Source organism: Rhinolophus hipposideros (assembly GCF_964194185.1).
Source record: "Rhinolophus hipposideros genome assembly, chromosome: 8".
Lineage (NCBI taxonomy): Eukaryota > Metazoa > Chordata > Mammalia > Chiroptera > Rhinolophidae > Rhinolophus > Rhinolophus hipposideros.
Genome location: NC_138054.1, coordinates 31,358,585 through 31,374,641, shown reverse-complemented (window position 1 = coordinate 31,374,641; position 16,057 = coordinate 31,358,585). Strand labels below are relative to the sequence as shown.

Here is a 16,057-nt window from a genome sequence, read left to right as displayed (position 1 = left end):
TTATATTAAGAAGGGTTCCCTATATTACTCTATAAATGTTGGCTCTTATTCCTTTTTCTAGAATATTTTACTTTTTCAAAATAACTGAATGCATATTTAGTAAGGATAAAAGAAAAATATATGTAATATAAAACAAGATACACAAGGCTTCATATGTCTAAGATATACTTCATGTTCAATACTTTCTGTGATTTTTTAGCTTGTAGCACAGCAACATTTAATATAATTCATTTTTCTCATAGATAGAAATTTTGACTTTAAGCTTTTATCTTATGAACATGTCAATTTTTTTCCCCATTTTTCTTGGTTTCCCTTTAATAACCACTTACACGTGATTTAATCTTGGTCTACCTCTTACCACATCTGGTTTTGTTATATGAACAATTTTCTGTGGTCTTCATTTTCCAATACTCTTCAACTTTCATATCGGTAGAAAAAGTTCTGTAGGACCCCATCTAATATAGTACTTGTCATTTTCCTAGTAATTTACTTTGCTTTTTACAAAGAGATATCATAAATGTCAGGACATAATGTATCTTATAGCCCAAAGGACTGAGAAACCCTTCTCACCTTTTAAGCACCTCAACTGTTCCTACAAATTCGCTGACTCCATTTTCCTAAGTAAATTTCTTGTATTTGAGATTTAAAAACTGCTGGAATCGCACCTGGTTTTCAGAAAATGGTAGGTTTTAGTAGAATTGTCTTTTTAAATTCACTTCCTCTCTATTTACCTAAAATTATAATGTTATATATCTGTTCCGTTCATATCCACTGATATGTACACATACTTGTAGTGTCCCTTTTGATTTCACTGATTTATACTTCTTTCTAATTTTCTACACTTGCATAGACTTAATACTATTGTGAAATTAATTCACCATGGCTTCTTAATCAAATAAGTGCTGCTATTTGTACATTTAAAAAATGTCAGATGTCAAATACATAATCCTAAAGCATAATAATTTTAACACATTCATGTTTTTGAGATACTTCGCAAACTACAATGTGATACTTGGGGCCCCATAATCTCTAACTTCATACAGTAATAACAGGACAATATATTCCCGTTAGAAAGACTGGACATCTTCATATCATTGTTAAAAGGAAGCAAGTTGATATGACGAAGTTAGTGACAACTCCTTTTCAATCCCAGCTCTGCTACTTTACTATCTGAGCTGGACAAGTTTTTTAACTTCTCTGAAAAAATAAGTTTCCTTTTGTATAACAGAAATAATTTTTATTTCCATGGGTCTTTGTGAGGATGAAATGATATAACATATGTAAAGTCTCTGGCATATCACATATTTTCAATGAATGGTAGCTATTTTTATCATATTCAGATAAACATCCTTCACATGATGGAATGTACAAGTGGATAAATATTTCATATACCATTCCATTTTCTGAGAAAAATTACTGTTCCCTGACAGGTAGGAGATAAACAACAGCTTTGCAGCTGTGCTACTGGCGTGTGCAGCTAAAAAACAGGAGGGGGTAGGTGACATTTGTAAAGGTAAAGGCACTGAGACTACTGAGGCCCTACATAGGGGCAGTTGTTAGTAGTTTACTTTGTTTTTCACGTTTAGCTAAATGGAGCTCTCAGCTTCTGAGACTTTTCCTCAAAAAAATATAAGTCACTTTTTATTACTTAGGTAGGTCCACCTAAAGCTAGCATTCTCCTCATAATGAAAGTAAAATGGAGCTCATTAAATAAGATCAACTTTTATCAAGTTGTATCTGATCACAATTTCATGATAATATCAGAGAGCAGCAAAACTAACCACTGCATCAAATGGTTTTGTGTTGAGCATTTCTAAAATATTTTCTTCTACATCCTTCAAAATCTTTCTTGATTCCAGTATAAATACATGAAATTATGTTTCAATACTTCTAAGAAACTAATAAGATTCAACAATATTTAAAATTTTAATTGCCAGCTTGGTCTAAGAGATTTTAGAGTAAAATTTTATTTTGCCCTTTTCCAAATCTTTCTGATTCCCAAGGATTCACTTCAAGGTTCTTACTTATACACAGGAAAAACTGATGATTGCTTGCCACAGAGAAAAGAACCTTGGAACTGGAAGTAGAAAATTCAGATTTGCGACCCAGATCAACTATTTAACTTCTGTATGAATTTGAACACATCACACAGCTTCAATAAATTTCAGTTTTCTCACAGAATGCAGTATGACTTATTTTACAAGGGTTGATTCAAGATTAAATGAGATAATAGGTCATTAATAAATAATATAATTTTCAAAATTTCCTCCTTTGACTCCACCTCTATCTGGTCTTGAATGAATTGGTTATAATCCAGCTCAAAATCAGCCATCAGAAGCTCTATCATTCTAAAGGTTTTGTCATGAGAAGTGAAGTACCTGATTTTGAGGATTATCCATGGCCTTTCCTCTTTTTCCCTTCTGCTCATCAGTCAAATACTAAACACTAGCACACCAGTGGCCAGGCAAAGAGGACACAGTAGATTGCTTATGAAATCTTGTTAAATTGATACATTAAGGAATACATGAGATGAAATCAAATAGTTGGGTTATACTTGAAGAGATAAATCAATGTGGCCAGACCATAAGATAATCAAAAGAAACTTTTTTCAAATGGGCAGAAAAGTGGCAACTGAAACTTAATGTAAGCCAGGTCACGTTATGAATAAAAATTCCAAATTTTATATTTAAAATAACAGACCAGAAGAGGATCCTGAGAGTGACTGCTGATCATTTCCCAAAGATATCCAGTCGGCTGCTATAGGAAAAAACCCGCATGGTTTGAGTACCACAATAAAGAAAACACAGAAGTTATAATCCCACTCATGGAGAAAGCTGTGGAGCCGTTGCCTCTAAAATATTTAGTCTAGTTTTGTTTGCTCCAACTCCAGAAAGACATAATGAAACTGGAGGACAGCCAGAGAAAAGTAGCCAAACCATCAGGTGAAAAGATGAGAAACATTAAAATTCTTAGAAAAGAGTCATAGATTCTTAGAATTAGAATTAACCTTAGACATCATAGATAGCAATTTCTTATGCTTTCATAATATTTATGAGAAAACATAAATTGCTTAGCTATCAAAGGCCAGTTAAATGCTGGGAACTGACTAGAATCCTTCTCTCTGCAGACTATGTACAAATTATCGCCTCAAATATATCTTACATATATCCACTTATCTTGTGTCCACTGCCATCACCCTGGCCCAAATCAGTTTTCTCTCTCATTTAAACTACTGTAGTAGCATCCTAACTGGTTACCCTCTTCTACTTCTGCTCCTCACAACCAGTTCCAACTTCTCAATACATTGCAACCGAAGTAATCTTAAAATACAAATTAAATCATATCACTGGTTTACTTAGAATACTGCTGTGATTTTCCATTTACTTTAGGATCGAGTCCAAAGTAATTAACGGCCCTCAATGATTTGGCTTCTGCCTCCTTCACTAATATCACCTCAGGTTGCTTTTCCCTTGGCTCACCAAAATCTATCCACACTCGCTTTCCTTAAGTTCCTCAAAACAGCTAAAATCTTTCTCATTTAGGACCATCACATACTCATATAACAATAACCACCACCACCATTACAGTTCACATTTATAAAGTTTTTACTACGTGACTTATTCTGTGCTAGGTGCTTTTAGTGCATTATCGTGTTTAATCCTCATAAGAAACTCTATATAAAGTAGTAATTTTTTTCATCCTTTTACTGTTGTGAAAACAAATATTTAGAGAAATTAAGTACTCTCTCTAAAGCAAGGTAAGTGGCAAAGGTGGGAAGTATGTTACATTGCACATTTCAGGAATGTTCTTTCTCCCCACTCTTCCCTAGCTAATTTATACCATTCTTTATGGTCACAATCATATGTCATTTCCTCAAAACAGTCTTTTCTCATCTCCTGATCCACATTTGGCAACCTTGTCAAAGTTCCTTAAATTTTCCTTCTACAGAATGTATCACAGTTTATAATTACATATTTCCTTATGTGTTTTTTTTAATTTAATGTTGTCAAAACTCCAATAGATTAAAAGTTTCATGAAGGCAGAGATCATAAGTTCAGTAAATGTACCAGAATATAAGTATAAATATCTGCTGAACAAATGATTGAAGAAAGTCATCCATACCTTCCAATATGAGGTGATGAATCACTCTATGGAAGTGTCTGCTTGAGTGTTAGAAATTCTCTGAAAATATTCTTACCTACAAATTAAGCTGTTCCCTTATAATGTCTATTTACTGATCCTACTGATCCAATCTGTTGACCAATACTGAAAAACTACATTCTTTTCTCTTTTACAGCTCTTCAAGTACTTTCAGCCTAGAAAGTTAAAGACAGAGATGACTGGCAATTAAGGTGGGGTAATTCCAGTTTATTTGTAAAAAACAGAATACTAGAATGAAGAGGTGAAGGGGCGTCTTTTGCAATTAGAAACTTATTTAGGACTCATGTATAGAAATTAATTACTTGCCTACAGTAAACGAATGTAAGAGGTATACAGACATGAAGCGTAGATGGAACTATTGTTCTTGCCAGGCTCTATCACAAATTGGATTCTAATTTGTATAAATCTAGAAGGAAACAAATGCAACTGGAGGAAGTCCAGTTAAAGGCAATTAAATGCCTATATAAAAAGATTGGGAAAAGTAAAAACTAGCTCTGCAATTATAATTAACCTTAGATACTCTAAAATTATAAGATTGATGTTAAGAAATGAAATATCTTCCAATATCTCGAGAGTTTTGTTTTAATAGAACTCTGGATTAGATGAATCATATTTCTAAGATTTTGAAATTAGTAAGATAAAATAAAAGCTGGGAATTACCAAGAGCTAAAAACACTCTTTTGATATTGTATATATTTTAATTAACTCAATATAGCCACCGAAGTTTTTAAAAAGCCTTTATCTTCCATCCTTAATGAGAATCTCAAAGTTGGAAAGGTCCTTTTGTTTGACAATTTATCTGATGCTTAAAACCTCTCTACAACATCTAGGCCAAGTGTCTGTTCAAATAACATTAAAACATCCTCACCTGTGTTAATTGACTTGTTAATTTCCCTCCAATGACAGAAATTCACTATCTGCCTAGACAGTCTAGTTCCTCTTTGGATAGCACTGGTGATGGGTTCTTACACAGTGTGAAACTAGACCAATACTAGTAAGTAAATAACACTCTGAAGTTTGATATATGTTGTTTTATGAAAAGGTGTTATTCATTGGTATTTTAACTTTGGCTACATATTCTAGCTCATATATATTTCTGAAGTAATTTGTCACTCAGAAATGGTAGAATTTAATTTCTTTGAGTGATCTTAGAGAACTATGTTACGAACATACTTGATGAGAAGCCTTGAATAACTTAATTGATATTAATACTTCACTGTAAGTTCCCTTCTCAGTAAGAACAAAAAGTTCACCTTGTAGTGAGTGAGAATTAATTGGTATGGCTATGATCTTTTAAGACTAAATGGATTTTCTCCCTAGTTTTATTAATAATTAATGGAAAAATATCAGAACTGTATTGCTGTTTTACTACAAGACCAGAAAATATAATCATTTAATTACTTAAACTTGTAACACATTATTTTTGAAATTTTTATTTGTCATAAGATAGATTATAGGGAATTGAATTTGCTCATTTAACCTATTAGATGGTATTAAATGGTATCACTTATTTTGTGACAACCCAGCATACTTTGCAAATAAATTCACTTGCCTTGTGTTAATTTAATTTACCATTAATATATGTTATGTACGTTCATTTGTTAGAGAATATTTTAGCTGGCTTTTCCCTTTGTAGAAAATAAAATTACTTATAACATGTCTGATTCAAATACAACTTGAAGACTCCTGCTCCTGCTTCTACAGTAATATAAATTTAAACAAGTCTAATGTTTTTCTTTTTTTAATTAAAGTTTATAGGGATGACAATTGTTAGTCAAGTTACATAGATTTCAGGTGTACAATTCTGTAATACATCGTCTATATATCACATTGTGTGTTCACCACCCAGAGTCAGTTCTCTTTCCATCACCATATATTTGATCCCCCTTACCCTCATCTCTCACCCCCCGCCCCCCTTACCTTCTGGTAACCACTAAACTATTGACTGTGTCTATGAGTTTTTGTTTCTTCATTTGTTTGTCTTGTTTTCTATACTATGTATCAGTGAAATCATATGGTTCTCGACTTTTTCTGTCTGACTTATTTCACTTAACATTATAATCTCGAGATCCATCTATGTTGTCACAAATGGTACTATTTCATCTTTTCTTATGGCAGAATAGTATTCCATTGTGTATATATACCACAACTTCTTTATCCATTCATCTATCGAAGGACATTTTGGTTGTTTCCATGTCTTGGCCACCGTAAGTAAAGCTGCAATGAACACTGGAGCACATATGTCTTTATGGATAAATGTTTTCAGATTTTTGGGCTAGATACCCAGGAGAGGGATTGCTGGGTCATATGGTAACTCTATTCATAATTTTTTGAGGAACCTCCACCCTGCCTTCCATAACGGCTGCACCAGTCTGCATTCCCACCAATAGTGTATGAGGGTTCCTTTTTCTCCACGGCCTCTCCAACATTTGTTACTATTTGTCTTGTTGATGATAGCCATTCTGACTGGGGTGAGGTGATATCTCATTATGGTTTTTATTTGACTGGTCATCAGAGAAGTCTAACATTTTTGAGGAAAGAAATTTATCATATGCTTTTCAATTCATTGCCTCTTGGTTTATTCTAACCTTTCAAATCTAAAGAAAAATATCTTCAAACTATTATGGTTTGATAAATTGTAGTTTTTAAAATTTTTCATTAAATTTATTGGGGTGACATTAGTTAGTAAAATTACATAGGTTTCAAGTGTACAATTCTATAATACATCATCTACATATTATATTGTGTAATCACCACCCAAAGTCCGTTCTCCTTTCTCCACCATATATTTGACCCCCTTTAACCTCATAAAAAATGTTAAAGTCAAATTTAGATTGAAATGATCAGAACTAAAATTAAAGACGAAATATCAGAAACAGGAATTCTCCTGAGATCATATCATACTTATATTTCGATGAAAATATCAGTAACTATGTTTTCTCTCATTTCTTGTTTGTAAGGTAGGCTTTATTTGTCACATCACAAGTGAATCTAAATTTATTGTGGATAAGAATTTTGTAACCTGTATTTGATAAGCACAGGTCATGTCTAACATGATTCCTAAAAATGTTTACAGATGATTAAAAAATGAAAGTAAGAATATAAAATAAGCTTACTGTTTCACCGATCTTTCCAATGTTTCCTTGATCTCCTACTTCTCCCTGTTAATAAAGAATATAATGTTGCAAAAATGATTATTTTTCAAACAAGATTACTCATGAGATTGTTACTGTTTTAGTTTTTAACGTAATTATCTAGTCATAAGCTAGATAGAGGCAAAATAAATCTCAGTTATCAAAATTCTGCTATAGTATTTCTAAGGAATGTAGTCTTTCCTCTGTTTTCAAATAGCAATGACCTATTTCCTTAGATTATATTCTTCTATTTACGACTTTTAATCACTTTTAAAATACTTTCACAAATACAATTTTAGAAATATTTATTGAAGTGTAATCTGCAGAAGGCACTGTGGATGATATTAAGAAGAATAAGAATAAATCTCTTGCCTAAAGGATGCCCTATTTGTTTCAGGATATACGGTATCACTCAATGTTAAGCAGAACAGAATACTTGCCACAGATAAGTAGTAAAGGAGGTCACAGGAGCAGGCGCCCTGAGGCCTGGTGCAGCTAGAGCTGAATTCACTGGAGAAGTGACGCATGTTCATAACCACAATTCACAGTCCCTAAAGCTCTGAAAACCTAAAGTTTTTCACAACTCATTTGGTGGTGAACCTGACCTAACCTGAATTTGTTTGGCAGCAATGCTTTCCCTGATCTGAGTGAGGTTATTTATAGTATTATTTTGATTTATCTGAACATCCTTATGTTTGACCACAGAAACAGTAATGTGTCTAATTATGGTATGTTGCCGCATAGCCTGCTGGTATGTTAAGTAAAATACCGTATAATGACCAAATTACCTTTTGAAAATCCAAACATTCATGAGTTCAAATAATGGATTATAAAACTACATTTGAGTTTGGCCCATTAGAATAGGTGATAGTTAACACTGGAGGTGAGAAAGGGTCATTTTTAGTGGTGAGGAATGGCATGAGCAATGGCTGAACAAAGGCATAGGCTAATGAAAGGTAGCAGATCAAGTCCAGGGTACCACATACACTTAATCTGACAGGAATGTACATTATATTTAAATAAATAGGATAAGAAACCTTCAATTGCTGTCTAAAAATTAATAACTATATTGCAGTGTGGAGTAGTAAAATATTCAACTGCATTGAACAATATTGTAGCCCCTAATGATATGTAGCTACGAGCATTTGTAACTGGCTTGTCTGAACTGAAATGTGATATAGTAACTATAATATATAGCTTCTCAAGTGCTATTTGAACCAGTTTTAACATATTAATGGCTCTCTCATTAATTAATGAGTTGAATAAAATCTTTGACATGCCTCTATTTTAGTTTATGAAAGACATAATTTTGTCTTTTGAAATCTATACTTTATGACTGGTAATAAAGTCAGTGACTTTACCTTTAATCCTTCTGGTCCAGGTTCACCCACATACCCCTTTTGACCTGGTTTTCCCTAGAAGACAACAGAAAAAAAAGAGATATTTAATCGTTCTCAATTTTTAAAGCGCCCTGAGATTTGTAAAATTCAGACTTTTGTATCAGATAATATTTGATAATTGTATTTTATTATAGTTATTAGCCATTCATTCTACAATGTTTGACTGTCTGCTATGTGCCATGCACCATTCTGGGGACTAAGGGTTGAGGAGTGCACTGAGCATACCTGCCTTCACAGAGCTCACTATAGTGAGGATGACATAATTTAAAAAAAATAAGCATAATATGTAATATGTTAGGCAGTGGTAAATGTGAAGAATGCAAAATTAAATAAGGAAGGAAGATATAAACTATTGTGGGAGTTTTGTTGACTTTTTTGATAAAATTACCACAGAAGATCTCACTGAGAAGGTGGCAGTTACGACTTAAAGAAAGGGACACGTTATATGGATATCTGACGGAAGAGCATTCCAAGACAGGAAAAGAGCATGTGCAAAGGCCCTGAGGCAAGAATGTGCCTGGTGCATTGGAGAAACCATGAAGAGTCAATGCAGCTGGAGAAGAGTAAGAGAGGAGATCAGTAAGGAGAGAAGGTCAAAGAAGGAGTGGGGTAAGAGAAGCCAGGTTCTGTAGGGCCTGGTAGATTACAGTAAGGGCTTTAGCTCTTATTCTGAGTGAGACAGGAAGCCTTAGAGAAGTTTTGAAAGAAGAAGTGGCATGAGCTAAGTTTTAACATGATCGCTTTGATGTAAGAGCAGAAACGCGGAGTTCAGAGAAGAATTCTCTGCAATACACCAGTGAGAGATGACAGTGGCATATATCAGGGTGTTAACAGAGGAGGTTGTGAGAAGTGGTAAGATTCTGTATACAGTTTGAAGGTAGTTCCTTTAGGAATTGATGACAGGCCACGTGTGGAATGTGAGAACAAGAAAAAAGTCAACAAGTGAACTCAAGCTTTATAATCTGAATAAGAGACCAAATGAATTGGGGAAGACTATGGGAAGAACAGGTTTGGAGGGTAAATTGGCAGCTCAGTTTTGGACATTTCAGTTTGATAGTCTTGTCAGACATCTAAGTGGAGAGATCTTGTGGTAGTTATACAAGTCCAGAGTTCAGTGGACAGAAGGTTCTGATCTGAACATAAATCACTAGCATTTTGATGGTATATAATGACTGGACCAGCTCATCTGAGTGTAGATAGAAAAGAAAAATCCAGAAACCATGCCCTGGGGTACTCCAAAATTTATCATTTGAAGAAATGGGGAAAATATGCAAATGTGCTGCCAGAGAGTTAGGAGGAAGATCATGTCGGTGAAAAAAGTGTTTCCAGAAGGAGAGAGTAATCTTACCGAATTCTGAAGGATATATGTATAGAGTATAATGAAGATTGAGAAATAATCATTGAATTCAGCAACATGGAGGTCATGTATGACCTTCGTAAGATTATTTGTTTTAGAGTGGTGGGAGCAAGAATAGTTGCAGCACATAGGGTGAGGAGAAAATTCAGAAAGAGCATGTATAGACAACACTTCTGAGACATTTTACTGAAAAGGGAAGGGAGGAAAGGTAATACCTGGAAGGAAAATGGGTCGCAACAAGTTTTGTTTTTTGTTTTTAAGCTGGAAGAAATAATGGCATGTTTATGTGCTCATAGGATTGATTCATTAGAGAGAGCAAATTTAAAATGCAGGAGAGAGTGGGGAGAATTGCTGGATCAGTGTTCTTCAGTAAGAGAAAGGGTATGTAACATAGTAAACAAGTGGAAGTCTTGACCTTAGCTAGAAAAATGGCCTGTTAGTCCATACTAACAGGAGAGAAGGCAGAGTTAATGGCACATACACAGTGAAGTGGGTAGAAGCAACGGTACAGACTTGTAGAAGTTCTCTTTCCATTACTTCAATCTTCTTAGAGAGCCAGGATGCAAGGTAAAGGGCTAAGAATGAGGATAAGAGAGAAATGAATGGAGGTGAGGAGAGAGAAAGCATACAATAATAATTTAAACAAGTAAAAGTAAATAGGTATGGAAACAGAATTGACAATGTAAATCAAAGGAATAATTATAATGTTTTTAGCACGTTGAGGAGAGATGTGCGGGCATAGAGAAGATAAAGAATACTGGAATGGTGATAAGACCAATGGTTTAAAATTCCTATTGGGACCGTTGGAGTGGTTTACAAAAGAGAGAGTACTAGAAGAAAGGAGAGGACGGTTGGGGAGTGAGAAGTTTGAAATTGAAAATAAGCAGAGGTTGCTGTTACTGATAGTGACAAGGTGAAAGGTTTGACCACAGCAGTTAGTAGCTGAAGAGAGTTGAGGATAAGATTACTGGAGAAGAGAAAGTCAATATCCCAAATATTGGGTGGATTAATCTCCAGTATGTGGTTTCTAATATCAAACAAGTTATATCTGATTATACAAGATTTTATTAAGGAGATCACTATGTCTCAACTAATATGTGTGACAAATTGAATCTAGGAGTAGAAAAAGTGTGTGTGTGTGTGTGTGTGTGTGTGTGTGTGTGTGTGTGTGACTGCTAAATAGAATACTAATTTATAATATTTACTAGACATTATAGATTTAGATTTTATTATTCCTATCCATTAACAAATATGCTCATATTTTTCTTTCTTAAAATAAACAAAACAATCTTTTGACTACATATAAAAACATCAGTGAATTAAAATTATATTTAGGACTTCTACCCAAAAAGTTGTTCTAATTTTTGCCTCTGCCTTGCTTGAAATTGTTTAGTGGTTTCGCACCAAGCACAAAATAGAACAAATAATCATCCTCTTATTGTTAAATATAAATTGCTTTCTGGTAAACTTGCAGATAAAGAAGAAATGTTGTTAAGAGTTTAAATTATTAGATTTGCTTATAATATTTACAAAAAATGTATAATACAATTTATTCACACTGTTTGGAAATAAAAGCCTTAGTGACAATATTTCTTTCATTTTTAATAATGTGGTACTCACTCAGGCATGGCAGTATACTAATAGTTATACATCATTACTACATTATGGAATGAATCTCACTGGAATCTGACATTAGCACATTTATAATCTTTGAAATCAAGCAATTCAGAGAATCAGTCTTGGAATCTTTACTTCTGGTCCTGTTTAAGTTCCATCACAATGGGTTTATCTTAAGCATGTTATACTTGAGAATAAAGTCTTATTTTCATATTTAAAAATGTAGACAATATCTTGCAGAGTGTTTTTCAGGACTAGAGATGATTTGTGTGACATAGTTAGAGCAATACCAGGGCTAAATTGATCTTCAATCAATAGTAGCAACAATAATAGATATTAGGATTGAGTAGGAAAGAGGTGAATATGATTCTCCTATTTTCTAGGGCAATAAATTTTAAATAAGATGAATTATACTGGGCTCAAATAACAACATTTTTTCTGTTATATAACTCACCTCACAAAAAATGAAATAAAAAATCTTCTTTTTCTTTCAATGGGATAGTGGCAGTGTATGTGCTAGTGAGGTAAAGGTGCAAAACAAAGAATTACTGTCTCCTTAAATGTTTTAAGAACCTGTATGTTATGATGTTCTCAAAAAAAAAGAATGAGATGCTTTTTATATGAGTCTAATAATGCCTCTTAAAATACATGTGATGTACACGTCTTAATTACTTCATGATAATGTAAACTTTGGCCATGCATACCCCAATTCTTAAAGAATTCATTTTCAGAACTTGAAAATGAGTAATTCATCTATTACAACACTATATTATCTGGGAAAAAGTTGGCAGAAAATATCTTATTAACTTTTCATAATTTTACTGACACATTTACAAAACAGAAACTCCCAAAACATTACTAAAATATCTAAGGTATTTAGCCTCCTATTACATTTTGAGAAACGTTATAAATAATTTGTACAAATTACTAAGACCATAAGACCACTGTAGGAACAAATAAATATGCAGAGGAATAATATCACTTAAAATATCCTTAGAAAACTCCCATTATAGGCCTATTTTATTTGGGAGTATTGTATGGCTATAGTTTGTTTCCATTTTTTTATTCTTGGCTGTAACTTAAAAATTGGTGCTATTAAGAAACATTTACAGCATATTTATTTTAAGAGAAGCACATGTTATACGATACATACTCTTGGCCCCAGTTCTCCAAAGGGTCCAATTGGTCCTTCTTCTCCCTTAAAAAAATCAGAACATATCATGGCCTGAAATAATTACTTAAAATGTAAACCCCATTCTCTCTATTCTTAAATCTGAAGCTTATTCTGAGATGTGATGATAAGAATGCTGTGATTTTCTTGTATTTTAGAAATGTATCACTCACAACATTTTTATTTTTTTCTGTGACAACTCCACATCTATTCTAAGGAACACAGGTATTACTGGATTATTTTTAAATTGGTAGATGATGTAAGTTATATATAGAAAACAGAGTGAATAACAGTAAAAGTGGTTAGGGTATCACAGAATCAGGACTGGGAATCTTTAAGACCACTATTTTCTAGGGCTCGGTATCTTTCTGACACGGAGAGGAATTCATATAAGTTTTTAACAGATGGAAATCAATACACATTGGTATAGTAAAAAATTATTGGTTATAGAATATGTTTGCACTTGACACGTTTTGATATTTCATTCATTCAACGTATATGTTTTTGAGTCTTAGTTCTGTTTTAAGCCTTAAAGATACAAAGCTGTACCAGATCATACTGAAATGGGGTTAATGTCTAAAGTTTCTTCTTGACTAATTTACAGATTCAGTATTATTTGGGTCAAATCAGTTATACTGTCATAAAATATAAAATCTTGTGTATTCCTCTAAGTGTCAAAAAATGTGTGGGAGGATAAAGATAGAGGAACATAGAAAACATAAAGAATTTTCATAAATTATTATCTAAGAAAATGAAAAAGGTAATAGGTGTTTTTCCTCCATTTATTGGCATATTTCCTAAATATAATGATTTTTCATTTTTAAATGAAAGTTAATGTTATCACATTTCAACAACATATACAGATCTTTCTAGAAATATATATTCCATTTTACTTGTCTGATTAACAAACATTTTGCTCAATTCACAATTCAATTAAATGTAATGTATTGGCTCACAAATATAAAATATACACAAATAGTTAATATAAATTCCACTACATATGAGTGAGATTCTAGGCTCAGATTCTTCAGATGTTCAAGAGACCACTGACATAAATCACTTAATGAATTCAAAACATTGTAAAATAATTCCAAATCCCATTCCATAACTGCCAAAATAAAATGGCAACTTGACATCCTGTATGGCAAAAATTGTCTACACTAAAGTAATGTTTTCTTTAAGCAAAAACTAATGTCACACAAAAAATAAATATTTGAACTATAGAAATTCCTGATTGGATATTTATTTCCTCCATACCTGAGTTCCTTTGAGACCAGGAGGTCCAGGAGGCCCTCTATTTCCAAGAAGTCCCTATAAAAACAATATAAGCACATGCAATGAAAACTTCAGCTCTATTAAATTGAGCTAATTTTTTTTTTCAATCAGCATTCATCTGAAGATAGACAATATTATTTGGTGCTATTTGTTTTTCATTATGAATTTATCAAAATGGGGTGGGAGGGTAGATGATCAGAAAAATACAGGGAAACAAAAAGTTGGGAAACATAGGATAAACTTATTTTTAAACAGTATGTTAATATTCAGATAATCTGCTCAGTAAGTTACTCTTTAATGAGACACCTTTTCAGAAAAAGTACTTCTAAATTTGAAGCAATAGGTCCCATTGTTAATCTGATAATGGTACAATAAACACATAATAGAGTATTAACACAATCTGAAAACAGATGGAGGGGATATATGGTGCTTTAATTTGTTAAGAGATTCTGGAATACATCATGCGCACTCATCAATTAATTTCCCTCTTGATACAAGCTGGTAAAATAGAGGGCAATTTGCAAAAGAAAATAACAATCTGAAGGAGGTTAGGAATTTCAAAATTAAAAGAATTCTTTTGTTAATTAAAATGCATGTTATTAAAGATCAAATGTTCTCTGAGTAAAAACTGATCAAAGTAACTAAAAAACAAAATCTTTCTATTTCAAAAAGCACCCTACAACATCTATTCAACATGGCAACATCTTTCTTATTCAGTTCTGTCCCCCAAACTATGCAAGGTATTAGCAAAGTTTTAAGTAAATCTCTTAGGAATTACCTTTTGAATTATTGCTTTTAGTAATTCTATGAATTACTAAAAGCTTTCAGTCTTTTTTAGTGTATATATTTGCAGTCTCTTTACTATGAACAGATAAATAAAAAATAAATAGATCATGCCTCTTCTCAACCTCTTTCACACACACAAACAGATCTGATATACATATATACACATACATATATTTGTGTATATATATATACATATATATACACACTTATATATACACACTTTATAAAGTTTTATATATCTTTTTTAAAGAAAAGTATTTTTTAAATTTCTTTTTATTTTAAAATACAGATAAAACCATTTGTATATATTGAGAACAGCCATCTTCCACACATTTTAGGAAGTATAACATTATTAACACATTTGAAGAAACCTATATACCTCTAAGGATTGCATCATTCCCCTAACCAGTGGATGAATTGAATGACAAACAATCACTTGCATCTCTTTATAGTTTAAAAAATCATATATGTATCAGTTTTATTGAAATATGGCACACCTACAGAAAAATGAATTAAACTGCAAGTATGTTCAAGAAATTATTACCAAGTCAACCCAGCAGGGTAACCACCACCCAAATAAAAGAATTAAAACATTCCTAACATCCCAGAAGCCCCTCCTAATCACTAGCCCTTTTCTAGTCCCCAGAGGTAATATCTATCCTGGCTTTTAACACCATAGCTTAGTTTTACCTATTTTTGAACTTCATGAAAATAGTACAGTCATGGTTTTATTACCCTATTTTGCAATCAACTGTTAGACTACAAAGCAACAGCAATAAAAGCAGACACACAGACCAATGGAATAGAATTGAGAACCCAGAATTAAACCCACATATATATTGGCTGATAATTTTCAGCATAGGAGCCAAAAACATACAATGGAGAAAAGAAAGCCTCTTCAATAAATGGTGCTGGGACAATTGGAAAGCCACATGCAAAAGAATGAAACTAGATTGCTACCTGTCACCATATACCAAAATTAACTCAAAATGGATCAAAGACTGAAACAAGACTGAAACAATAAACTGCATAGAAGAAAGCATAGGTACTAAACTTATGGACCTTGGGTTCTCAGATAATATTATGAATTTAATCTCAAAGGCAAGGAAAATAAAAGCAAAAATAATTGAATGACACTATAGCAAACTAAAAAGCT

The 16,057-nt window shown here is 32.8% G+C and overlaps 1 protein-coding gene across 10 annotated transcripts in view; it reads right to left on the bottom strand.

The window, feature by feature from the left end:
- COL24A1 (collagen type XXIV alpha 1 chain) overlaps positions 1-16,057 on the bottom strand; it is a 308,048-nt gene that overhangs the window by 155,884 nt on the left and 136,107 nt on the right. For all 10 annotated transcript variants that reach the window (XM_081056177.1, XM_081056184.1, XM_081056178.1 and 7 more), the window contains 4 exons: positions 14,098-14,151; positions 12,823-12,867; positions 8,657-8,710; positions 7,278-7,322 (listed from right to left, as the gene is read on the bottom strand). In XM_081056177.1, coding sequence (XP_080912303.1) covers positions 7,278-7,322; positions 8,657-8,710; positions 12,823-12,867; positions 14,098-14,151 — 198 coding nt within the window. The remainder of the gene's footprint in view (positions 1-7,277; positions 7,323-8,656; positions 8,711-12,822; positions 12,868-14,097; positions 14,152-16,057) is intronic.